Here is a 27,443-nt window from a genome sequence, read left to right on the forward strand (position 1 = left end):
CCTGTGTAGCCTATTCTTTTGGAAATTTAAAGTTGTCTTAATTGTTGGCTACACTATTGGTAAGCTCCTTGCCTTTCCAAAGGAAGGAGCTCGTGGCAGCCAGCTTGGTGACGGTGAGCACGCCTGCTGCAGGCGTGGGCTCAGCCCTGGCTCAGGCTGCCGAAGCTGTGGCCGGTGGCTGCTGCTGTTCATCTCTTGGGTTGTGTGCTCGCAGGGATTGCTTTAGTCAGCTTGGCTAAAGACTCCAAGACTTCTTCTGAAACTCAGTGTGAAGCAACATACTGTTGTAATAGAATGATAGCTGGAGAAATTATGTGGCAGAAATAGATGATGAAGGGAGTGGAGCATCTCCCTTATGAGGAAAGGCTGAAGGAGCTGGGTCTCTTTAGTTTGGAGGAGACTGAGGGGTGACCTCATAAATGTTTATAAATATGTAAGGGATGAGTGTCAGGAGGATGGAGCCAGGCTCTTCTCGGGGACAACCAATGGTAGGACTAGGGGTAATGGGTTTCAACTGGATCACAAGAGGTTCCACCTAAGTTTGAGAAGAAACTTCTTCTCAGTAAGGGTAACAGAACACTGGAACACACAGGCTGCCCAGGGAGGTGGTTGAGTCTCCTTCTCTGGAGACATTCAAAACCTGCCTGGATGCCTTCCTGTGTAACATCATCTAGGTGTTCCTGCTCTGGCGGGGGGATTGGACTAGATGGTCTTTCGAGGTCCCTTCCAGTCCCTAAAATTCTGTGATTCTGTGAGCTTTTGGAAGAGAACGCTTTGAGTTGCGTTGTGCGATGTGGGGAAGTTCCGTGGAAGGCTGCTGCTGGTCGCTGTGGTAGGGCAAGACTGCGGGTGTGTTCCAGTATCGTCTCATCACCTGGCATCACCACGTGCCAGGGCAACAGAAAGAAGGATAAATGTGCCAGTGTTTTGGGCTTTGTTTGTTTTTTCTTTCCAGGGAGAGGAAGATAAGGAAGAGAGCATGAACACAATTTTAATAGGAGACTATAAACTAGGTAGAAGTGTTTTTCTGAAGCTGAAGAAAGAAAATGAGCACAAGAGTCATGATGCAATCTATGCTAATTTATGAAGATAAGGGTAGTGATCACTCTTGAAACATGTATATATCTATCTTTTTAGTATGTATATATTTAGTGGAGAATCAGTTTCTGGTCATGAGGCTCTAAGAAAGGCACAGATCTACTAAATGTAACTGCTTGAAAGTTTCTGACTTCTTATTCTGTGGTGCTTTGTTGTTGATATCTGCCAAAGATGCAAATAATTAATTTGGAGGTCACAGTAGGTTTTCTGGGATGCTTGCATACACGGTGAGTCAGTGCCAGAGAACTCTGCTGTGAGGCAATGCCAATGCATGTTCCAAGCTGAAAGGACATTTGTGGTAGGCGGTACTTGCTCCCTTCCCTGTTTCTGTAGCACCAGTACCTGCCCGGCTCGTGGGAGTCAGAGCAGTGATGGCTCCTGTGTTTTCTGCCATACGATGCTCTCTAAACATTTGGGTTTACAGTTGCAGAGTCTAAGGCCAGTTGTGCTGTGTAGGTACTGAGGCAAATGCTTGTGTGTATTCAGATACTTATTTTTAATTAATGCAGAAGAGCGAGTTTTGAGTTGTCAGCTCAGTTTTTTTGAGTAACAAATGGTTAATTCTCAGGGAGCTACCAGGTGAAATGGAGAGATGCAGTTTTTCCCATGTATTTTTTTTTCCTTACAAGCTTGGCATTAGATATATTAAAACCTTTTTTATACAAGAAATGTTTAATAGTAATGTTTCAAGACATGTAAAAGCTGCAGCATTAGGCCTAATTGTAGTGAACATTTTATGTAGGAGTACCTTCTGTGTGTTCTGCTAGCAGGAGTTTAAATGTCTATTGGAGGACTGACACTTGGAGACCACAATTTAAGCTGATTTTAGTGCCTGAAGTGAAAAGAGAATGATCTCCTCCCACTCCTTAATCTGCAGGATAAGATTCTTCCTTGCCACTTGACACAGCAGGTGAGCCTGTACTTCTGGTTCAAGGCAAGGACATTGTGCCTGTCTCCCAGCTTTATGTTCAGCTCTCACTTTAAGGGCACAGCATAAAACTCGCCTTTGCTATTTTGTAGATTGGTTCTTTACCAATGTTCTTATTTGCATGTAATTTTCCTCCTTTGGATTCATATTGCTTTGGAATAAAATGTTACCAGTGTTTCTGTAGTGGGGATTTTTGTTGGTTTTTTTTTCCTTATTCTCCATGTCAGTTCCTTGAGCATGTAGTAAATTTAGTAAATGTCCTAAAGCCAAGTTAATGTGGGAAAAAGACTTGCAAACGCTCTTGATCTGCTTAACCCATCCTGTTGACTGTGACTTAGGCCCCTTCTTCACTTCCTAGGATTTGGTGCCCTCAAGTCTGATCCGGGTCAGTGGGTCCCACAGCACCGCTGGCACGTGGAGTTGTTTGAAGCCTTTTAAAAACCCAGGCAGTGCAGGAAAAACTAGGAGAAAGCAGAATTCTCGTGGCTTGAATGAGAGTAGGGAGACTGACTATGAAACTTTGTGCTTATATACACAGGGAAGAAATTAAGGAGGTTTGTGGTCATTAATCTGTAATTTACACAACCAGTGTGAAGATGCACAGGAAAGTATGGAGAGGGACAATGTTGAAGGTGGTTTTAGCAGACTCTGGATTTCTGCCATCTAACTGTGCTTTCTTGGCTTGTTCTGTCCTGTTCTAAAGCTATTTCTATGAAAAAATTTGGTTTTGTGGAAAAACTTAGGTGATGAGGAAACCAGGAAAGCAGTCTGCTACTGATGCTGTGGACAAAACACATTTTTTGGTCATGCCATAGTACAGGAAATTGCTGTTTTAAGGCATTTGACTGCTTAGATGTCATTTGACCCTAAGCTCTTTGCAGGGGGCATACCTGCAATAGAGATTATTGTTTTAAAGTGTTTGCTTTCTCCTGGAACATACTGTCTAAGGACAGTACACCGATGAGGAATCAGTCCCTTTAGAGCAGAGCTGTTGCAGTGCGTGTTAGCTAACAGATAACCAAAACATTCCAGGTTTTAGAAGAAATTAGAACAGTCAGGGTGATGCACTTGGCTTTCCCTGTGCTCCTCTCCAGCACCCTCCGTGGTGTCTGACCCCAAACAAGGGCCTCCTTGTTATCGTGTCCGTTGGCAATCTGCGTCCTGGACACACAAGACCTCTTTGCGTGTCTCGTGTTGTGCCCAACAGGAATATGCGCTCTGCCAAGGCTGAAGCATTGGGATTTGGAAAAATAAGACTTCCATGGTGCTGCCTCGAAGCGTGGGTGAAGCAACGGCGGTGAAAGTTAAACAGCTACGTGGTAACTGCTGCGTTTAGAACAGCGGTATTTGGTTTCTGTAGATGGATGAAGGGCATTCCACGTGTGCAATGGAGAAACAGAAGATCGGAGTTGGTATGCAGTCTTGGGAGCTGTGGGAGGGTTTTGTTCATTTTCCTCTTTGTGTATTTGTTTGGGGTTTTTTGTGTTTGTTTGGTTTTTTTTTTTTAGTAAAAGGTAAGCAAGTGATCAGTTGTTTTAAACGTGGATCCTAATTATTCCCCCTGTGCTTGTAGTAATAGGAATTGATTCTTCTGAGCTCTTAAGCTGGGTTCTGCAGTAGTCCTTCATGACCATGAAGGGGAACCTGATCAGGAGGGCAGGGATTGAAAGTTATACACTCTTCTTGCCAGCCTTGGGATCTCGGTTCACCTGAGGTGAAGAGCGATAGGGTTGGCAGGAATCCACTGACTATTCCAAAATTGAGGCAGACTGCCCTGCCGCCTGGTGAGCAGCTGAAGGATTGGAGTCAGAGTGACGTACAGTTCCCTCCGGGTTGTACCCAGAGAGTTGGTGTTGGTGCTTATTCAGCATCAGTGCTTGTCTGGGAAGATAAGCAGGACGGCAGCTGAGGACCGGAGCTGTGATACCTTTCCTGCAGGTACAAAGCTGGGTGGTCAGCAGGGAACTGGGGAGAATAAAGCTGCAGTTTCCTTCTGGGTTTGTGTAGACATCAAGGTGTTTTTGAACAAGAAGGATTTCTTGCTTTAGGTGTGCTAGGAGAGATGCAAGAAAAAAAAAACTAGCGTATTTTCTGTTTTCACATGGATTTGCAAGACTGATCAGTTCAGGGCAGTTTTTTACTTAAAATTTAGACGTATGAGAGTGGCTGTAGTGCTTTTGTGTATTATTAAAATGGTTGAAGGCAATGGAACACCATTGTAGAGCCAGCAGTGCATTTATTAGGGCCTGTGAATGGTGCAGGACTCTGGGGAAACATTAAAAATCGAGAAAACAACCTGCAGAGATCCTCTAATGCTGGTGATTATTTGTGCAAGAAATTTTCAGAGTTTTAACCAACTGACACGGTGCTACACACAGGTGAAAGACATACAACGTCGATGCTTTTTGTAACTGTACTTCATCAGTTAAGGGAAAAATTAATCCTTAGAAGAACAGTTTTTCCTGTAGTTAATGCTGTTCACTTTTATTGTGATGGTAGATGCCCAGCTGTCATCCCAGGTGAATATGTGACCAGCCATGGAGGAAGGAGGTTGGGAAAGCGAGAGGTCCCAGCTCTCAGCTGGGCTGGGCTCTGGGCTGCTGCAGAGTCTAGGGAGCAAATGTTGCATGTGCGTCCCAAGAGCGTGGCAGATACGTAAACAGGAATGCTGTGTTGTAGCTGCTCATGTGAAGGAGGTCTAGAATGTAAATGCTGCTTTCGCTTTATGTAATGCTGCAGGGCTTTGATGTGCACTTCTTTGTGTTTGCGTTCTGCTGTATATTCTGTATAAATTATTTTTTTTCCTTTCAGAGTGAGTTACGGAACATTGTGTTGCTATTTATTCATTCATGCTAGCTTTTATTTCCTTGTTTCTTTCCCTTTTTCCCTAGATCTATCAGGTTCAGAAGGTAGGGCTTGCTCTCATTCATTCTTGTTTGCATGTTTTCCCCTGTTATGAGTCTTGCTAGCATTCCAGAAAAACCTCTGAAGAGTGTGGAAGATGCACAGCAGGCTTTGTATTTCCATGTAATTCCCCCCTTCCCTTCCACAGTCTTGTGGGCTAGATAATAATAAGGAATGAGGGAAGATGACCCCTGTAAAATGTGTCTGGTCAGGCACTCTAATATATTACTTTCTACAGACTCTTTGGCAAAGAGGTAAGCAATAAGCAGAAGAGTAATTGGACAAACCAGCCATTGTAGGAGAGTCTTGGTGACATGTGGAGCCACCATAACCATCCAGGCATTTGTGTGTTGAAGGCCAAGAGTATCGCTGGAAGTATTTCAGGCTGGGCAAGCATTTAACAGGTGCCAGCAGGAGCAATGACTTTCGGATGACTTTGTTTGCAGAAAGTCACTGAAGTAAATCAGGGATGATGGGTTTGAATTTATAATCTCTTGGTAAATAAACTGTATGGCCTTTCTTCCAATGTGACCTAAGCCATTATAAATGCTTTTATATCGTTTAATCCTCTCTCACCTCAGTTTAAAGTCATGATCTTTTCCTTCATCTGAATTTCCAAATGATGGCAATGATGATAATGATAATAATAATAGCCCTAACTGAGGTCACTTGCCCTGTAACAACAGAGTTTGGGGTTTTGTGTTACAACCTTTGGCTGCTCTATGCTTCCAGCATGTGGACTGTGGGATACCTAAGAGGAGAAATAACTCCAAAGAGATTTTGCAGGGAGGGAGGAAGCATGTATTTCTTCAAGCCTGCCATTTCGTACCTTGTTAAATATTTATTTTTTCCTGAGATATTCTTATTGCTTGCTGATTGATAAGTGTCTCCTAAAACCTCAGCCTGTTTGTTCTTGTTCTGACACTCCAGCTGCCTTAGCTGCATGTTTCACTCGCTTGACCTAGCAGCGTGTGTGCTTCTTGGAAATGCTGTTCTCCCCTTTAAGTGCGTACGTACATATGTAGATACTCAAATCATGTGCTCCGGTATTTAATCCTGACCCCATCAATTTGGCAACAAATATATCTGACCCTTGTTTTTATTTGTGGAGTTGACTGCGTACTGAGTGCCTCCAAATTAACGTCTGCCCGTGCATCAACAGACTTGTTATCAGTCTCCTTTATAAAAACTAATTTGATCTTCTGGTACGGACGCAGCCCCTTGGGAGACAAGGAGGTTGTTTACTGTTGGTGTCCTGACATGGATGAGAAGATAAGTGGGTTAGCCTCACAACATCCCGTAGCGAGTTTGCAAGTCCAGCGGTTTCACTTGTCACTTGGTGAGCAAATCTGCCGTGGAATTCTCTCTCAGTGGTATTAACGTCATTAATTATTTAATTGAACTATCACTTTTCCAGGGTAGAAGGCAACTTGAGTCTGGCAAAGGCCTCCATCTAAAAACCACATGAATGGATAAGCACCTTCTGTGTGCGACTGTTTAAACCAGGCACTTTGGGTCAAACAGAAGAGTCGGGAAAGAAAAATACCTGAGACTTCAAATGCTGCCAGTCTCTGTCCAGTGAGATGTGCTGTTTAAAAGATTTTAAGTTAAAAGCAGTCTCAAAGTAATCACACTCGTTAACATTTTTATTTTGGGGATATTAAGAAGATAGCTGTGTGATTTTTAAAAGGTAAAAGAAAAGATTGTGTCACAACTGGACTTGTGACACAACAAGGCTTTTCAGGGCTATTTCCTTATCTCCCTTTTGCAAAACTGAATTCAGAAGCCTGTGTCCAGCAAGTAAGGAGAACAGAGGAAAAGCAAGCAGCAGACCTTACAAAAATTATCATCATGATTATGGATCCTTCCCCTGTGAGAAAAGATTCTCCATTTTTGTAGTGTAGTGTTTTGTTAAAATTGATTTATAGTATTAGAAAATGTTACACATCTCTTAGAGGGGGGGAAAAAGCCTCTAATAAGGCTTTACCTGACCTGATTTACTACAAAGCATATAAGCTGTAGGTTCTGATCATGTACACAATCCTGACCAGCTGGAGTTCAGGTAATTTCCAGGGGTCATTTTCAGGATGTCATGTGCATAAAACTTGAGTTCACAAGAGGCTGTTGTACATGTTATGCTTCTGCCTGGAAATAACTAGTCTGACCGACTGTGAGGAAGTGTGTAATGCCTGAAGAAACAAAGGTTCATGGCATGCACTCTTAATTTCACATAGTTTGAAGGAGAAATTTCACTGGTGTGCAAATTGACTTGGCATTGTGTAGGGTATCAGATGCGTTTGAGCACACTCTGAGATGTTTTACAGGGAAAGCCAAGGGGAATATTTCCCTGTTCTCATAGGGATGTGGTTAAAGAGCCCGTTGAACTGTTGTCTGTTTTCCTTGTTCCCGAGAGATGTTTGCATACTATCTAAATCTGCAGTGAATTCATTTCTTGTTTTCAAATTATTGGCCTGAAATCTTATTTTCTGATATTTTTCCTGATGAATGGGATTGCTGCGAGCTCCTGTCTTTTCCCAGTTTGACCACAAAACTGGTAGCATTTAAAGGTTCTTTTACAATTTGGGCTATCCAGGATGTGTAATTGAGCACTCCACTGCTTATTTTAATTCACAGCAGACTTTCTTCTCTCCAGGGCTGTTAAGATGAAAATGAAGATGACCTTAATGAATTTGTTGTTTAGGGAGATAAACTGATACAGTATCAAAGAACATACAACTGTTTGTTCAAGTTTCTTAATAAATAGCGAATGAAGTTCTTAAGTGTGAAAGTAAAATTACATTAATACCATTGAGTGAGTGCTAACTGCAGAGTAAATAAATACAGAACAGGTTTCTAATTTTTTTTTTTGATCGTTACCGAAGGTTTGACTGTTGGTACTCCTGCCTCATCAAGCCTCTAGGAAAGCTGGCAAATCGAGCTTGTACAGGCTTGTTTTTTCCACAACTCCACGAACCTCAAAGCACATAACCTAAATTTTTCTAAAATACATATTATGCTTCCTTAAGCAGGATTTCCATTTGCTGATTTACTGCGCTTTAGAGGGGCGATTTTTCTTCACACAGAAATGTTATGGTCACCACTATAAACACAAACTTCCCGTGACTAGATTTGAAGCACGTGTTTGGGGAGGAAGGAAAGTCCTGCTAAGCCTGTGAACCTTTGAAAGACTTGCTGTCTGGTGGAAAGGCCAGTTGGTTGGGAAGTTCCCAACGTGTTGTGCAAAGTATGAATTGAGAAACGGTTCAGAAGAGACACTCTGCTGAGAAATTGTGTGGCATTTGGTACTGAAATGCAGAGCGCTTGCCAGCACTGGAGAAACATTTCCTCTTCTGTCCTTTTTGGTGCCACCACCGCTATCAAGATGGTCAAGGTGTAGGCAAAAAGCCTTTGGGCTCTGCAAAGTTGCTCTGAGGAGTTCTGAACCCAACAAATAAGAACACGCAAAGATTAGTTGTATTGTATTCAACTTGTCTTCCCAGTTTGACAAATCTAGACCGTAAACATGATTTGACAGCATTTTTCATCCTGAAAGTGTTGTGCACTCAGATCCCTTGTAACGAGTCTTGACTTAAATGGGTCAGGAATTCAAGACTCATTACGCTCCTTGCTCCTGTCTCCACAGCACTGTGGAGTGTTTGGTTTTGGTTTTTTGGTTTTTGGTTTTTTTTTTTGGTTGAGTTTTGTGTGTTTGTGTTTTTTGGTTGGTTTTTTTTTTTTCCTGCTGTGAAAGAAGCAGCTGCCAAGTACCCCAGCTGTACCCCGAGTACCCCAGCTGTACCCCAACCACCCCTTGCCAGGCACCTTTTCCTGGGCACGTGCTGTTGGAGGGCTCTGGGAGCACTCGGCACAGCTCTTCCCAGGCATGTTTGTGTGAGTGTGGAGCTGTGTGGCTCAGCCAAAACCTGGCAGTGCATGTCTAAATGTTCTGTGTTTGCCTCTCATCTAAATTCTGTTTTTTCCCTTTTCTGTCTGTAGAAATATTATGGTCTGGATACTAAATGGGGAGACATCGAGCAATGGATGGTAGGCCTTGATCAACGTAGCTAAGCAACTTTTGTGTGGTACAGTTCTGCATAAGTCACAGTCTGAAGTCCTGCAGATTAGATATTTTCATGTATTGGAAGTGTGAATTCCACTCTTGTCACAAGAATTCTTGCAGTCCTCATCAATACCTGAAATATGACTTTTGATCAGCCTGAAACTGGCACGGCTTTGGTTAGAGCCAACTTTTGACAGACCTGTCTCTATCACTTGGAGATTAGATTAGCGTATAGACCTGTTAAAGCCACTTGTGATACAAGGAATATATGTACTAATCTCTTGTGGATTTTGTTAAAATTGAAGTCTTCTCAAATCTGCCCTCAGACAACTTCGGGGCAAATTTTATCCATGCTTCTTCAGTTACCTTTGTACCTACTGGTCCGGATGCATTATTACTGCAATTATTACTGGCAATACTTGCTTTTTCCCTTAATAAAATGTCCTGGATTTTACTCTTTGTTAAGCTGGGGAAGTTGATGCCAGATACAGACTTAGCCATTAGCAACATCTGAGTGTTTTAACACCCATAATATAAGATGAAGAATTTGCTAAAAGGCCGGAAGATGTTGGCTTCGAGTTTCTTTCAAACGTGAGTTTATGAAATTGTTTACCAGTGATTCCAGATCAAAGCTCCTGTTTGTGGCCTTGCCCTACAAGCTCGGTAGCACACTCTGAAAAATAGGAAGCTGAGCAGCTGATTTCCACACTAGAAGATTAACTTCTCAAATTCTCTGACTTCTTCCACCCTTGATAATTAAATGGCGTAAGTGCTGGTTTGCTCTAAGCCTTCTTGAAAGCCCTCTGCTGTATGGACCAACCACCCACCCAAGATGCTCCAGTCTCACAGATAAGCCATTAAATCTCTTCAAATCCTTGCTTGGTGAGCTGAGCTCCATGTTGCTAGTAATTGCCTTGCTTAGAAATCAGTTCAGCTGGGAGAACTGTTAACTGCCACGAGGAAACTTTTATTCCTGTTTTAAACCACTGTTTCTAAATTCCATGCAAAATTAGTTTCTTGGAAATGTGATGTGTCCTACAGCGTTCCCAGCGTTTTACACAGCCTTTGGTCTGCAAAAGGCAGTGGTGCTGGGTGTCACGGAGCCAGTAGATGCTTTTGGTGTGGAAGAAGGGGCAAGCTGCGCCCCTCTGGGCCGCTCACTAGAGAGGCCATTGCCCTGCTACGTTATTTCAAATAAAAGAATTTTTTTTTTTTTGAGATTTATTTGTAGGGACTGCAAACTGGAAAGCTGAATTACAAGAGCACTGTAAGTATACCTATTCCTAGGTGCACAGAGATGCACTTGAAACATTTTTTGAGATAGAAATAAAGGCATCGCAGCATAACAGTTTTCTGTGAAAGAAATGAAAGCGTGTAGCAGAATAAAATAGAGAGGAAGAAGGTTGGGGTCACAGATGAGGGGAAAAAGGATTTTCTGACTTGACAAGGTGTCACCTTCCATTATTTGGTTTAACCTTACTGACTCCTAAACATTGCTCAAGTTCGCTGTGTCTTTCTGAAAGCATTCTGTTGGTGTATCTGTCCTTTCAACACTTCACTCTTTGTTTTTTCTCTGCTGCCTTGGTAGGAAGACAGTGAGCGTTATTCCCGTAGAGCCCGAAGAAATGCCTCGGTTAGTATCTGCTTTTGCTTTTTTTCTTTTTAGCTAGACGTTTCAGGTTAAGAAAACAGATGTGTATAGGGCAGTTCCTTTTCAAAAGGGAAAAAAAAAAACAAAAAAAGCTCCCCCCACCCTGGGCAAATGCCAACCCCAAATCCCCTTCCAGAATTCTGCACTGTCTCTGGTCACTAGAACAAAGGGGGGCAGGGGGAAATAAGCTGCTTGGAGTGTTTAATGTTCATTTATTCAGACCATGGGCCAAGGGCACAGAGCAGGCAACACCCGAGCAAGCTTGTCGTTCATTGTGTAGTTTAATGCTTGAGCAGGGGATGATTTCATTTACTTTCTGCTTAGAGTTTTAATGTGATTCTTTTTTTAAAGACATTTATTTTGTATGTCTCTTCTTTCCTTCTGTTACATCAAAGCCACCAGCATTTTCCTCCCTACCTGTTACTTGTGTTCTTTTCATTGTTTTCTTTTCTTTTATACTTTCTTTCGATAGGCTTCGGATGAAGACGAGCGCATGTCAGTGGGTAGCCGTGGAAGCCTGAGGGTTGGTAAACTGTACAATTTCAGTGTGCATGTGTGTGTACCGGTGTTGCTGTCCCCCTGCACCCCCAGACTGATTGTAGTACTCTAATAACATCATCCTTCCATCCGAGGTCTTGACACGTTTCATGTTCAAGGCGTGGGTTATTCTTGTTTGTTGGGTTTATTGGGTTGGTTTTGGAGTACATGCAGGTCAATAATTCTTTCAACCAAGGGAATCATCAGATTTGTATGCACTGTGTGGAAACATCAGCAGAGCATGCAGCTACAGAAACTTCGGTTTTCTGTTCACTGTTATTGTTGCAGAAGGTGCTTAGCCAAAACACTGATGTATGCAGCCATTTCTTGTATGCAGCTCCTGTTTTTCACTGCTGATACTGAGAATTTGGGAAGAGGAAGTGCTAGCTCACTCCATGATCAGCATTTATTAGCTTGAGAAACCAAACTCAAATTATTAGTGGGAAAAAAGTCTGAAGCACTTTGAAATTACAGGTTAACCCTTTTGTCAAAACTGCTTTATATATGTTTAAAATTTGCACACTTGAGTTCTGTAGAGGGAAGGATTAGTAGAGCACAGAGTGCTGTTGCACGCTAGTGCTGTACATCTGTAGGAGAAATTTTAAGTTTTCTCCTCAAAATATCCCTACTTTTTTCCAGATAATACACATGTACAAAGCTTAACTCCATTCTAGCATAGACATAATCAACTCGTGTAATCGCGAAGGCAGTTTAAACCGTTCAGTAGTTGTGAACAGCTAATGCTATTGTCTCAGCATGTGTTGATACTCTTCAGAATATGATCCGAGCTCACTGCTTCCGAGACCTGGGGAGAAGCGTTTAGCTGAGCGCAGGCTGAAACAACCCGTAGGAGGCTTTCAGCAGTTCTGAATGAATCAACTGCGACTAGTTTTTGTTACAGAGCCATTGTGCCTAAAACTACTGTGTCTGAGAATAATATGTTCTTTTACTGATGTTCTAAATTTATCAGTAGCGCTAGTTATGTGGGTTAAGCTGGACGACCAATTCTGTCTATAGAACAAGCAAGACCTATATCATCATTAATAGCAAGATCTTTATTTGTAATCATTGATTGCTGACTTCTGTGGTGATTTCACACCATAAAAATACTACTTTTTTGTTTCCTCCTTAACAAACGTGCTAGTAGTTATCTAGACTTAAAGCTACCCTTTTTTTTTCTTTTCCTCCTGACAAAGAATCACCAATTGATTGAGTGGATTGAGTGGAACACCTCATATGCCTCTCAAAGTCTGCAAGATGATAAAAAAATAAAAACTACTGCTGCAGAACCTGCTCGTTGATCCTGATGGAGTTCACTGTAAAATAGCACAAGATGTACTTAAAATTTTTAAGTGTTGCCCTTTTCGCTTTTAGTAGAATCTTTATTGTTACTTAGGAAATGCTATTAAGATCTTTATTATTTAAGATTACAAACTTGGAAATCTGGAAAATGCCTTAAAGCTCCAAAAATTAAATGAAGAAAAGCTTATCTTCACAGCTGAACGTGGAACCTCATGTTTATTTTACTTTAGGTTAAATCAGGATATGTTTATGTTTTTTGGAGAGGAAAAAAAAGTATCTTTAGATCAGTTGAAATTTCATTTCTTTTTACTTGGACAATGATTATTATTCAAATGGATTGTTTAACCATGGCTGTAACTGCATGTCCCTTGACAAGATGCAAGCACACTGGCACTGTATGTATAGCAGGAGCCCTGTTCATCCTGAACACTTCTTATTCATGGAAACCCACCACCAATTCCTTCTGATGTGTTTTTGTAGTACAATTCTGTGTTGTAATGTTGCATATTTAAACAGCAGAAGCCTTGTGACCTGTTTTCCCCACTATCCCTTGAGAAGAAGCTTTCCTGACCCCTTTTCCTGGAGCGGGCGGTCTCTGGGCTGCCAGCGTGCCCTCGGGCTACGATAACCACTGCTGCTCATAAATACCTAAATGGCCTATAAATACCTAATACTTCGGCAAAGAATGTCCTTTTCTGACAGAAGGATCTACTTGACGCTTTTCACCCTTGTGTTTCTAGTGACATTGCACAGACTCCAGTTGTGAAGTACAACCTTTAGCAAGCTGCCGCTTGGGCGCGCACAGGAAAAGAGTTTTGACAGAGCTTCCTTCCCTGATCAAAGTGTCACTGGGATTGTAGAAGGGAAATGTTTGCTAGTCTGAACTGAAATTTACCCTTAGACATATTTTAGTTTTTCTGTCACAGTGAAATGATAGATAAAACACCCATTGTGAGTTTATCGTAGGTGCTTTTAATGGTTTGACCATATATCTCTCTGGCTATTCGTGAAGGTTGGGCTCTTGCTGTGTGTCTTCAAAAAAAACCATTAAGTAAATAAACCAAAACCAACCAAACAAAAACCCCACAAACCAAACAAACCCCGAAACAACCAATGACTAACTTAAAAAACTCTACCTCTGAGGCCTTAGAGTTCTGTTTGGCTTCTCTGAGCTATTTTAGCATGAAAAAAAGCACCAAAAACTATTGCCTCGTGTCCACGAAAGGTTTATAAAGTTAGTCAGAAAATTCTGAATCCTCTTTCTTTTTTGGGGGGGTAGGAGGGGAGAGATGGGAGGTTATTTGCGGGCTACTTCCACACTTGCAGGATATAATTGGTGTCCAAGACTCCCATTCTCTGAAAATCTTCTATCTTTGGCACTTGGGCTCATTGCAGTGTGAGGGGCTGAAGATATTAGGGGTTGCTTTTTGCAGCTGTGCTTGTTTTCCATAAAACAAGTTTTCATTTAAATATCAGAAACATATTTCTCCCTAGAACTTTACCCTAATGTGTATGGGGTTTGCTCTGGATTTTTTACTGGAATATTTTTTAAGTGGATGTCTGAACTGCAGGCACCAGAGATCTGCTGAGCTAGCTTTTGGGTTGCTGGCCTAGATGCTTCTGGCAGGGCAGCCACCAATATGAATTGCAAAACCACCTGAAATGTTGATTAGACCAGGCTAGCACATTGATTTAGGCTCCACAGCTGTCACTATATTGTAAACAGTGACCTAGTGTGTTAAAATGCTGGCTTCAGGAAATCTCTGCCTCCTGGCACTAGACCTTCAGATGCAATGAAGGGGCTGTCTGTAATAGCTTTTCTGTGGCTCATCCTGCACCCATCAAAAGTGTCCTGCCTCTTCTGTTCCAGAAGGTTCTGCAAGCTTGGGTCTCTATCACACAGTTTTTCCTAGGGAAGCTCAGTAACATCATCTTCTGTCTGTTGAGACTCTTCACTCTCATTCAAAGGCTCTTCGTTCTCTTTTCTACTGCAAGTGTCCTTGTTCTCCCACTTTTCAGATGGCTGTCTCTAATGCAAGACCATCCAGCATGAAATATTTTTATTACTAACTCATGATACGGTTTGTGCATTTCTCTTGTTTTGTTTACTCAGAAGTTCTTGACTTCTGGCTTTGTGCAAAAAGTTCTGCATTGTCGAAGTTCTTTACTTGAGATTTACATCTCTGTCACTGTTTGTTTGTTTGTTTGGGGAGATTCTACTGATTGCCATAACTTGCTTTTCAGTGTTTTTCTTTGTATTCTGATTTTTCTTTCCTCTCATGCCTTGACAGTCTCATTTGGAATATGCCAGCACCTACCCCGTGGTGAGAATAGTCTGCAAATTGCAATGTGTGTTTAAAAACTCATCGTGAAGAGGAAACTAACTTCAGTTGTCATAGCTGATCTGAGATAAGGGATGATCTGAAATGATCCTGAGACAGTTTGTGGTCTGTGAAGTAAAGATGCTACTTCCCTCGCCTACTACCCTGGCGTAGTTCAGGTTAAAACCAGCGAATGATTAGAGAGGTCTCAGCTAGGCCTAGTTCAGTAGTTACTGTAGCACAGAGCAGAATGGATTTTATTTCCCCCAACAGACTTTCTCTGTTACAGTCTGTCCATCGATTGACCAAGTATGTCTGGTTTTAATTCAGCATCAGTCTGGAAGGGAATAAAACTCTCATAAACTTGCTCTGAATAGATCCCTATAAAGTAGATCTGTAGGAAAGATCTAGCAAAGGTGATGGGACACCTGCACTGCCAACCAAAGCTGCGTCTTGGGCACTGAGCTTGTTACCTTTGCTTTGGAGGATAAAATGAGACTCTGCAGGTAGTAAGACGATGAGAGCAAGTATTTGCATTGAAAACACTGAGGTAAAGCTGACTCTTGTAAGAACAGAAAGGGCACAGAAGGGAGACTGGGGATTGGGACTTTAAGCTCAGTTAAAAAAATTTCATCATACTCTTTAGCAGTGCTGTCTTGTGGCAGTCCTGTGCTCAAACAGGCGTCTCAGTTTCTGCAGAGAGCAAATCACGGGGAGCAGTTTTGTAGACTTTTTCACTCTTCTTCATGTTCCCTGTGCTATTTCAAAATAGGAGTGCAGTGTATCTATTTGTGAGCGACCTATATACAGAAATAGTTCAAACACGTTTGGGTTTTGCATGGATGTATTGATCTAGTAAGTATAGACAGCTGGTGGCTCTTTTAATTGACATAACTCAGCAAGCGTGAACGATTTTAAATGTGGCTACTAGATTTAACAGCGCTATCATCACTTTTAACAATATTCTTTAATAACTGATCATTTGATGTTGAGATTTGATTATTTTTTTTTTCATGTGTGCTTACTGAGCCGTGTTGTGTAGAGCTGGAGGAAAATTGGAGTAATGTTTTTGCATGATGATATGCATGCCTGGCTATGAATTGGTGCCCATAAACTCGTGGATCTTTTCATCCTGCATTCTTAATCTCACTGCAGGCTGGATTAGAGAATGAGAGGACCAAAAAGAAGAACTACTCCAAAGCAGTATGTATCCTGACTAACTGTCTCAGAGGTTTTTGCGTACAAAAACACAGTGATAGAACAAAGAATATGTGCAAATATGTTGGCTGTGAGAGCTCACCAGCCTAATGTCAAGGATACGGTGTCACTACCAGGACTTGTTGGGTCTGTGAGAATACTGAGCATCACTTCATCTGTAAAATGGGATATAATCCAAACACTTATGTCCGTGTTGTACATAAAGAGTGTCTTGAAAAACTTAAACCTCACCTTGAGCTTTAATGTTACACAGAAATAAGTAATACTGGTAGAAAATATGTATTTGCTAAAGGCAGCATCTTTCATAATTAGAATATAAATATGGTAAAGGCTACGTCTTTTCATAACGGTAGCTCTGTGTAGCATCAATGCCTTACTAGCACCTGTGTGAATAGGGCATTTCTTAGAGCACTGCAAAGCCAGACCTGGGTGGAAGGTAAAGGATAAGGTGTTTTGGTACAGTGAGGATTTGGGGTGATTCTCACTGGGTGCAATTCCAAAGAGAGGGAAGAGTGAGAGAGGGCATGAGAGAGGGCAAAGTGGGGTACTGCTACTGCACAGGGAAGGCTGCTCATTGCAGAAAGAGGTTGTCAGGCTGGGTTGGATTTCTTCAGTACGTTGGAACTCAACAGAGAATTTTCTGAGAAGTGAAACTGAATGTGGGATGAGAAAGCCTGAAGGAGCAGCCACAGTCTAACGTAAAAAATATTACGAGTGTAAATGAACGTAACGGCAATGAGAATTATCTGCATTTGTTAAAAGTAAGAGGAAAAGAAAGAGGACAGAATAGTGCCAATTGCGTGTAAAAGGAGAGTGATAAAATCTGAGTATTTTATTTGTTCTAGTTTTCATGAGGGTTATGATCAGATGCTTAGTGTGTTAGCATAGAAAAAAGCTCAGCGAGGTCTGATAGAACTGTGCCTGCTCTTCAAGAGTTTTCAGGAGGGTTTGCCTTCCAAAATAGTTACTGGAGAGGATGGGTCATAGTGACAAAGGATGTGACCTGAGCTATGGGCTTCAGTTTGAAATATGAAAGATACAATTAAATGAATGTATTTAGAAGTGCCTGAAATATAAAGTGATAAACAATTAACCTGGATTTATAGAAGATTAATTATGTCAATTCAACTTAATTTCCCAAAGCCAGGTAGTTATTTAAAAGACCTGAAGAAAAAACATTAAGCGTGACTGTAACCTGACTGTAAGGCTCTTGGTGTTCCTCTTCATGACATTACGTGAAACCTTGGGCATGCTGTAGTTCTTCTAAGACATGCACAGTTAGTTGAAAAATCACTGTGTTGGAGAATGAGAAGGGATCCCATCTGGTCTGTTTCCATCTAAGACAGCATCATCTGTTCTTAAATGGGGAGAGGGTTCTGCAGGAGCGTTTATTGCCTACTTGTCTAAGTACGGGGAGTGAAAGTGATTTGGTGCAAGGTTAGAATAAAAATACTGATGTTGAACAGGAGGTAACTTGTCAAAACTGAGTAATAATAAAAAAACCTAATGAGGAACGCCACATTTGGGCAAAATGAAATACACTATTACGAAGTAAGGAATTTTGCATAAAAGTGTTTCAGGTAGTCACCTGAGGTTACATTTAGTCAAAACTAAGTTGCTGAAAAAGGCAAAATTAATTGCTCGGTGTAGTAACCAAAGGGGCAGTGGAGGTCACGGGTCTGCACGGTGCCGCTGAGGCTGGAGCGTTGGCTTCGGCTGCCGAAGATTCATTTTAACCATTCTTCAGGAAGTGTTAGAGAAATTCAAGGAGCCTGAAAAGAACTAATAAAAACTGGAAGGAAGCCAAGCTGTGTGTGAGAGGGCTATAGCAGTATTTCAGATCAGTTATTCTTGAAAAAAGAAACGGGATGTTGGTTCTCCATTTGTGGTGATAATACTATGTTTTGGTACAGAGTCTAGGCTTTTTTCCAGAAGTTGCTTTACTAGCTTGGGTCTAAACTGATTTCTAAGTCGATTTGTGTAATTTTTCATGGAAGCCACTGTGTACTGTATGATAAATATTTTACTTGCAAATTGATTCACATTGGGTTTAGCAGATTTTTATTTTGAGAATGCGTTAAAACTTGGACTTCAAAGCTTAATTTAGATAGAAATTCTAATGCAATTTCTACTAAGAAAAAAAGAGAAATCACAAACACACAGAGTGCTTCCTCATTTTCAATGTTAACCACTGTGAAGTGATACCAGAATAGTGAATTGCTTGAGAAATCTGAGCTGTTAATGGTATCGATTGAGGTGGCTTTTGGGTCTGTCCACTTTTCTTCAACATCATGTTTCCAGGCTAAAAACTGCATCATAAGGATGGTTTTATTTTATTCCCGACCCTGCTGCCATAGGGACTTGAAGCATCTCACCCTGCTTGTGATACGCCTGTTTGTTCTCCTTTGAGAGAAAACATGTTAATGACAACAAGGCAGGCTATTGAGCATGACGGAGGACAGCTGAACCGACTGAAATCTTTTTATTAGTCTTTGGGCTGCCCCACAAAATACTGGAGTGTGGCAGATGGTCACTGTCTGTGTTTAATTTTGATGTAATTGGGGAAAGCTAAAAAGATTTCATACTGTGCTGCATCCTTACTAAACTGAATTTCTCAAATATAAACTTAGAATTATTTCTTTTGCTACAATTTGCTGCTTTTTATTTGATTAGCTGCCAGAAATACAAGTATCTACAGTGATAAATTTCTTTTATTGCAGTCTGTCATCCCTAGTGTCCCCTTTTTGTCCTGTGTTCCCTTCACAGAATATTTGAAGAGACAGGTGCTATAGTGCAGTAATAATAGGGGAAGCAAAAGTGTTTCTTAACGAGAAAAAAGAGGGTCAAAAAAGGCAAACAGGAGTATCCTTGACATTTTTGGCTGCTATACAGGTACTAACAGATACACAGATGTTCGTGTCTTCATGTTTGAAATCATGACCTAATCCTGCCCTTCTCCTGTTCCTCATGTGTCTTTTAAAAGTTCTGTCTCTGCCTTTGCTTTTCAGAAGTGATGACTTTTGCTAAAAATTCCTTTTTGGGTCTGCATCAGACTTTTCTCTCCTTTTTTTTTTTAAAATTATCTTTTTTCTTTCTTTTTTTCCCCCTCTTCTTTTTCCTTTCTGTTCCTTTCCTTCCGTAACAGACCAATGGTTATGAGGAAGACGTGTATGGATCATCCCAGAGTAGAAAATCTAGCAGGGTTAGTAGATGATTTATGTTGCTATAAAATCTATTGCTCTATTTAATGGGATTAAAGCTAATTAGCAAATTCTTTTCTGTGGTAAAGCAAGTTTTTCCTGTCTTGCATGTTGTGGGTTTTGCAGCTTGTCAGACATGGAGAGGCAGTAATAAGCTATCTTAAAAAAAAAATTTAAAAAAATTGGCCATGGGTGGGAAGGGATGTCTCTGCATTTGGTATAAGTAGAACATGGAAGCCAGAACTCCTTAACTTGAAAAGAAAATTAGATAAAAGTTAAATTGTAAGAAGAAATGGTTTTGCAGAACCTGACATGGATGATTTCCATGTGCTGGGTGACAGAACGATTGTTTTCCAGCCTGTGCAATGTGTTCCTGTTGTGCTCTGACTCTGAAACTCCCACCTAGAGTTTAGTCCATGTCTTTAGATTTGCCTATATAAAACAGACTTTGGGTTTGGAATTTTCCCCAAATGTGTGTTGTTTATTTGAAGTTTGCTTGACTAAATAATTTATTTTTTTTCCTTTATAAACTGTATCCTAGGGTTTCTGGAAACTCCTACAGAGGTGAACAGCCAGTGCAAGTGTTATTACTTAGCGACTTAACATTGGTGTACTTTATTTCTAGAAATATTCTTGTCAAGAAAAGCTTAATTATTAACTCCATTGTGTGTATGTGGGTCACAATGTTCCCTTCTGTTCCAGCATAAGTATTTGGTGTCAATTATAGGAATTTACTGTCTTGCTTTATTAAATATTAGGATTTGTGCAGATTACATAAAGATATGAGCTCAAGCAGAGTCTCTTTGGTGTGCATGGAGGGGAGCTATTTGGGTTTTTTCCCCTTGGTTTTATTTTAACAAAGATGGTCAAAAGCTCAGGGCCTGTTGATCTTTATGCTACCAAGACTTCTAAACAAATTTAGTGGTATGCAGACTTAAAGCCCTGTGTTTAGGGGAAAAATAAACTACTTTTAAGACTCCATTTAGCCAAGCATTTGAGCAATACATGCTGAGTGTCAGGTAGTCCTCAGTGAGTTACTTTGTGAGCATGAAGTTAAGCAGGTGCTCACATAAATAGTGAAATGAGACCTTATATTTCATGCCCATTCTAAATTGTTGCTTGTATATGTGGATAAGAGAAAATTAAATATTGTTTCTGAAAGTGTTAAGAAAACCGTATGGCCTGTTGGCACTCTTGCTGAACCATTTGACAAGTTCAAGGAACTTAACTATGTAGTACTTCTGACAATTGATGTTCTTACTCTTTAGTGACACACTCCAGAGCTCCAAGCACTGCAGGAAGAGCAAAGGTATCCGCAGGAAAGTCATCCAGGGAGAAGAATTTGTTTGGTTTCCATTTAAATAATCAAAAATCATCTTGGTATTAGGGTTTGCAGCGTAGGGGTTTAGTGTTCTTAGAGCGTAATTATGGCAACATCAGAGTTCATTGCGGTTTTCATTGCTAAGTGTAATACAGATTAATCGTCATTTTAGAAGAGGAATGAGAGTGTGAGGTTGAGTTGGAATAGCTGAAGCTCCAAAGCCAGTTGATGATGGTCCAGCTGGCATTCACTTTTAGGAATACTGTCTGCAGAAACCCCACAATGAAAAATGATAAAAACCATAAGAGGCAGAGTTCTTCAGGTCAGGAAGGAAGCAATGAGGCTGCTGATAAAATAGTTGTTTCCAAAATAGGTGTCCAATTTTGTTACAAAATGGAGTGATGTCTGCATGGAGATGAGTCTTTATACACTGTACTTGCAATATCATGAGTTGATTCCTTAAAAATGAATGCCACGTGCCTAGGCAGTCCACTACCACCATCTCCCTAGGTGGGAATGAGAGTAATTCAGTTCAGTTCAGTTTGTTCAGACTTCTCAGTGAAATTCTATCCAGGAAGAACGAGGCAGGAAGGGATCTAAATTTGTGAGATTGGACAATGCTTTATCCTTGGTGTACACCTGTGGGTGTTGTGTCTTACCAGACAGATCCGTTTGCCCGCAGTGACACAAGTCTAGAGTCAGGAGCAAACAAGTTTCTTCAAGATGCTGCAGTTCTCCCGTGTCTGTAGATGGAGTTAACACTTACAGTAATTTATAATGATGATGCAAGGGTTAGTTAGGGCTTGCAAGAAAGCTGAGTAATTCCTCACTGCTGGAAGCAGAGTATCCTGGTTGTCCAGGCCCCTCGTAAGAAGTGACTGGAGAAGTACGACGTTTGAGAATGAGTGCAGAAGGAGAGCTCTGGAGCACAACAAAGAATGTAGGGGTGTGGAGCTCTCCCAGGACAACCACTCCCACCGCCGTGCACGCTTCCATGGGAAAATAAGGAATCAGACAGTGCCTGGGAGGCTTTGGAAACACCTTAGAGGTGGCTCGGCAAGCACCGAAGTCATTCACGTGGGCGGGGATGCAGGGAGGTAGCATTTTCTCCCTCGCCCCTTGCGTGTTTCCTGACGATATTGTGTGCTCATGAAGCTTTTGGGAAGCCAAAATACTGAGTTCCACTCAGTGATATAAATACCCTGCTGCTGTCAGCCTTCCTGCACCCTGGCAAGTGTGCCAGCTTTGTGCTGAAGTGTTTGTGCAGCAGAAATTCTCACAGATAATACACGACAGCAGAAAAGCTGAGTGGGCCTGCTATGCTCCAGTACAGGTGCTGGGGGAGAGGGATTAAATGGAGATTATAAATAAGATAAATGACACTAGATATATCAGGTAGTGTTTTGAAGGGTAAGAGTGATTTTCAGTGCACTGGAGTTGTCAGTGGCATAATGCAGTTACCTCCTCCTTTTGCTTGTGACCACTTTGATTCCTTGCAATTCCACCTAATTTTTGCTTCCCATTTAAAGGAGTTTGGAAAGTCCTTCACGTTATGAAGCTAAGTTCTCAAGGTTTGGGGTTTTTTTTGTTGTTATTAATGCAGGCTTCATACTACTCTGATCTGGGTCTTCACAACAGCAGCTACGCTTCCACTTCTCAGCCTTCTGCCCAAAATGGAAATTGGGTCTGTTGCCCTCTGGCTTTACCTGACCTGGACTTGTTGTCTTGACTTCATTTGGACAATACAACCTCTTGTACTTGGGAATGAATTTGGGCCAATTGTCCAGAAACAAAACCAAAACCAAACCAGACCTTTTAAGGTTGGAGTAATGGAAAGCTGTTTTAAAATGAGCACAATTAATTTTCCTATGCTGCTCCTCCCTTTCCTACAGTTATTTTTTTTGCTTTTGGTCTCAGTTAGTCTGGAAAAATAAGGAAAATCTTAATTAACTGAAGTCCTCTATTCTATTTGAGGTAACTTCTCTGCCCCCCGGATCAGTCTAGCAATCTTAAAACAATCCAGTCTGTGTAAAATGAAATTACAAGCAAGTAATTCACAGACTGCTGGAAGAAAACCGCTGAAGCTTGAAAAATCACCCAGGAGGTTGGATTGTCCTCTGTGTGGGGACAGAGCTTAGCCAGCCTGGCGCTAGCAGGAGCTGTGCTTGAGCAGTGGTCCGCAGCCCACCCTGCCCGGTGGGTGGCAGCGCGTGGCCCAGGGCTCTGTGGTGGCCGGCAGTGGGGACGCCGCAGATGGAGGGGACGGGGACCCCTCAGCACGGCGTTTCCCACCAGCTCTGGGCTGGGGACCGCTGCTGGAGCCTCTCTTGCACCTGATTACGCCAGATGCAGTGTGTGCTCTCTGAACTTAATTGCTGTATTGTGTGAGCAGTGGTTACTAAGAGCAAAGTCGTTTGTTTCCTGGTACTCTGATTTAAGTACTTATAATTTTGTCCTGAATTATTTGGGATTTCTCTGCATTTTTGTTTAATAATATAATACACGTGTGAAACACTTCCAACGCGTATCTTCAAACACTTTCCGTCTGTGTGCACAGCTCTTTTTCTGGCTTTGGTTGAAGTGAGGAGAAACGCCCTTTCACGCTGCTCTACACAGATATGTGTGGGACAATAACAAAGTAACAACCTAAAATTAAATTATGCTGTTTTGCTTCTGCATACTGTCCCGTTCTCCCTTCCTGTAGGAAATGCATGTGTCGGTCTGGTATTCTTAGTCTTTGGGAGTTGAGATCTAATGCTGTTATGGCGCGGATGACTAATACTCTCTCTACTGTGTTTCATTCTGTTGTAGTTTAATAATCCTAATCTCTTATCAATGCTGTAGGTGCCTTTTTTTTGTTTCATTTTCTATGCAAAAAAGTTTTGTGCTTGTCTTCCTCAGCCCTCCTTGCTGTACAGCGATGCCCTGCCAGCCAGAAGTTACAGGGTTTGTTGTACTAATGCTCTAAACACAAATACTGAAGCCACTCGTCTTCAGCCATGCATATGTTGTCCCTTACCTCTGTAGTTCCTGTTGGATCCATTTATTTCACACTCTGGTGTCTGATCCCTCTGAATGCACGTGTGCGATGCTGTTTGTACAAACCTGGGTTGCTGTTCCTTCCTTTTATTCCCGTTGGAGCTGTACAACCGCTGCTCGTGGGGTTGTGACACTGCCACAGATTTCTCTCTGGATGGAGGCGGTTGTCTTCATTTCAGTGTATTAGCTACTACCTGCAGGAGCAGGACAGAGAGAGGCAACATCAATTCTTTCTGGTTGCGTGACAGCTAACAAGAAAATCTGTTTAAAAGGTTTTGCAGCCAAATTCCACTGTTCTTGTTTAAACTTCAAAATGAACTTCTCAGGATTTTTGTGTGTGTGTGTGTCCAAAGCTTAGAGTTTTATACTCCCCCTGTGCTTTCTGAGCCACATATTTATATGCTAAACTAGAGTCAGTCTTAAAATATGCTTCCTTCTCTTTTATTAATTCAGTAAACTGGCTAGTAAGTGAAATTCATCAGCAGACCTGAGTTTTTCCCCACATTGGCAGTACCAGAATTGAAAGTTAAACAGATTTGACCAATTTAAGAATTGATGTAGCCGTTCTGTTGGTGGGCAATATAAGCTGTGGAATTGACGACTGGAAGAACGGTTAGAAATGCATGACTATGTGATGGGCTCGGGGCAGGGGGGATGTGTCAGAGTTTGCACGTGCCTCACGGCATTCCCAGGCTCACTGACTTCAGGTTGTGTTAGATCTTCACTTGCATGTCGCTTGTGGGTGCGTACAGGAGTTGTCCCTTCCCTTGCACATACTGCTCGTTCCCCTACGTCCTTCATGCTGCACCTTGTGCAATTTGTAATGCTCCAAAGTGAAACCAGAAACTAGGCCTGCTGGTCCTGTTCTGACTCTGTCTTTTAATTGTAGGCCTCTGTGTATGACGAGAGCGTTTACAGTGGGAGTCGTCGGTATAGTGCCTCTAGTTCTCGTGCTGTAAGATGTTTTCTGCATTTCCCTGTTGTCTTGTCTCTGTCCTCTAGTAACATGCGTGTGCCAGAACGCAGCCTTTGCTGGGCTGAGGAACGTTTAAGATGGACTGTGTAAGGTTCATAGCCTGCTGCTGTAGTTGAAAGTACGAGCACCATTTCCACGAGTTCCATAAAATAATAAGTAGTGATTTATCTGCTGTCGTGACGCCTAGTGTCATGCACAATGGCTCTGACTAACACTGGCAGAGCCTGGCCCTGGGCCTCTGCCTTCTCCCCAGTAAGGGGAATTCAGCTCTGCCTTCTACTTCATTTGCAGATAAAACACCTTGGAAAGACATTACATAAAGTGTCTTCCCTCTCTGAGACTTAATTCTTCTTTCAAAAACTGAGAATAGTACGATTTTCCTCTTTTAAAAAATCCATCAACACCAAACCATACTTTTTCCCCAGTGTTATATCATTAGCACTTACCTGCCTGCATGAATTATTTTTGTGAATGTATGACTTGCTTGCTTTCTTTCCTTGGATTTATATTCTGTGGTGATGTCTCGGGCGACTTGTGACTATGTTTTCAAAATACATGTTCCTGTAAGTGGAGGACTCTGTCGTTTATGGAGAGAGACAATATGAGGAATGACAATGAGAATTGTTTCCCTTCAAAAAAGAGAGCCTGCAGGACTCGGTTTAAAGATTAGAAGGCAGAAAATGCCTTCACCTCTTCTCTGTGTCATGGTGGGCATTAAGGCCAGGCAGTACGTCTGCCTTGGGTGGGGGCAAAAAAAAAAGCAAAAAAAAAAAGCACCAGTCTTCCTTGATTTTAAAATTCTGCTCTGTGGACCCACTGCTTATTCTGTCTGTGAACTCCTTCACTGATTATCAGGAAAAATACTGGTGCTCATCCTCCTTCCTCCATCCACATCCCACCCTGTGCCACAGGTATTTGGAAGCCTGTGTATAACCCAGCCTTTCCAGTTTCTGTTGGACCATCACCTGTGGTAATTAGAGAGTTGAAGTATGAGATTTTTTACCTCAAAGGGAACAGCTTTGTCACAGTTACCAAGCTATCTGTGGTCACCTTAATGTCTCTGAACCTCATAGCACTTCTGGTGTGTAGAGAGTGTGCCATTTGAGTAGCTGTGTCCCCAGAGCATGGGTTTGGATGGTGAGATGGCAGGTGAATGCAGGGGCTGAGGCTGGAGCTGGCTTTGCTTGGTCTCCGCTGAACAAGTGGCACTTGCTTCTATATTGTCCTGCAATACACAGGGAGCAACTACTGAATGAATAGATCCTGTGAAGCATTAATACGGAACTCCTTAGTAGTTAATACTTGTCCCCTGTTAGGTGTTTACAGTTTATTCTATATCTTTGTTGTATTAAATGTAAAACACCAGTGACGGTGCAAGGCTTCTGTGCTAGAACTACTTAATAAGAAAACAAAATCTAAGTATTTACTTTGGTGCTTTTTGTTTTTAATTTAGGAATTGAAGTGTCTGTGATCGAAAACAGTTGGAAATGGTGCAACACAGTTCTAAATTTTGCACGTTCTCATCTGTGAAATGAGGCTCAGTAGTTCACATGCACGAAGCCAATGTCACTTCACATAAGGCATTTGAGGACATGGCTTGGTCACATTCTGCCCTGCTTCAGGGCTTGCCAAGGGCTGTGTACCTGGGAACCTAATGCTTTGTGGCTGGTAACTAAGCTTATGGTTGGACTGTAGCTGGGGTTATTTCCAGCTTAGCCTCTTACCATTTATTAGTACTGGAAGCTTAATTTTAATTTAATACTGTGCCTTTTTGTTAGTGTGACTAATGGTGCTGGAACAGTCCTCCAGTAGCTTGGTGAAGACCTGGCTGTCTCTAGCTGAGGAGTCCAGGGGGTTCCTCTAACAGCCAGGTAACTTAACAGAAGAAACCTTCAATAGAGTTAGAGTACATGCATCTCAAACGTAGGCTAATTCTGTAGATTTCAGTGGCTTTGTATCTGAGAAACAGTCTCTTAAGTGCCTATAAAATAAATGCATAAAGGCCATTAGCCACACAGTTCCTCAGGCCTGTTCCTGCCCCTAAACTGCCTCCACTCTTGTGTCGGTGCAGGCTTTTTGCGTGTGAAGTTTGACTGACGGACTGACATGACAAGCCTTAGCGCTCTACTAAGGCCTTGTTCACGATTGCCTTGAGGTAGTAGTGATAGGAAAAATATCATGTCCAGTAAACCTCAATCTTCTTTAATTCCTGTCTGTCCTGAATGTGTCAGAAACTCCCTTTTATACGTGCTTCTGTGCCTTTCTATAAAGTACATCTAAATACAAGATGGAGTGTGAAGCTGCTTCTCTGACATCTGTGAAAGTAAAGGGAATAAGTCTAAAATGCATTTTCAGTGTAAGTTTTAGTTCTATTTCCCTGATGCTTTAGACTTTCATTCCCCTTCTCTACTTCCACTGCATTATAACCTCTGGAAATAAAACAGTTTAGACACATTCTTTGTCCTTGTCAGCAACAAGTCAGCCCTGTCTGTTCTGCATTACTGCTTACTTGTTTGCTTTTAAAAAGGGTGGAAATAGTTTCTTTGGCAGGAGATGAGGACTGCAGGTGCTGGAGAAGCAGGAGAGATAACTTAGTCTCTGAGATGGTCTCAGTTTTTACTTAAATCACCATGTAGATGGATGTTTCTTGCTTTGGCCCGTGGAGCACGGATTCATTTTTATGTGCGCAATGTTGGAACCATGGAAGAGGGCTCACCAGAGAACCTCAGAGCTCTTGGAAAAGTTGTAGGATTTAACCTTTTGCATAGAGACTAAGTTGTCTACTTGTGACTGGTATCTTAAGATATATAAATAAATCATTATTCTGTCATTCTAAGAATTAAATCAAAACTCTACTTGGTCTGTCAACTGGAATTACTGCTTGCCTT

The 27,443-nt window shown here is 41.7% G+C and overlaps 1 protein-coding gene across 1 annotated transcript in view; it reads left to right on the forward strand.

Moving 5' to 3' along the window:
- LRRFIP1 (leucine rich repeat (in FLII) interacting protein 1) overlaps positions 1-27,443 on the forward strand; it is a gene marked incomplete at its 5' end in the record, with an annotated part of 61,413 nt that overhangs the window by 3,490 nt on the left and 30,480 nt on the right. The window contains 9 exons of the mRNA XM_009866359.1: positions 4,918-4,935; positions 8,927-8,974; positions 10,579-10,623; positions 11,114-11,164; positions 14,772-14,804; positions 15,957-16,004; positions 19,165-19,221; positions 22,144-22,224; positions 24,469-24,534. Coding sequence (XP_009864661.1) covers positions 4,918-4,935; positions 8,927-8,974; positions 10,579-10,623; positions 11,114-11,164; positions 14,772-14,804; positions 15,957-16,004; positions 19,165-19,221; positions 22,144-22,224; positions 24,469-24,534 — 447 coding nt within the window. The remainder of the gene's footprint in view (positions 1-4,917; positions 4,936-8,926; positions 8,975-10,578; positions 10,624-11,113; positions 11,165-14,771; positions 14,805-15,956; positions 16,005-19,164; positions 19,222-22,143; positions 22,225-24,468; positions 24,535-27,443) is intronic.

This window comes from Apaloderma vittatum, unplaced genomic scaffold, assembly GCF_000703405.1.
Source record: "Apaloderma vittatum isolate BGI_N311 unplaced genomic scaffold, ASM70340v1 scaffold20423, whole genome shotgun sequence".
Taxonomy (NCBI): Eukaryota; Metazoa; Chordata; class Aves; order Trogoniformes; family Trogonidae; genus Apaloderma; species Apaloderma vittatum.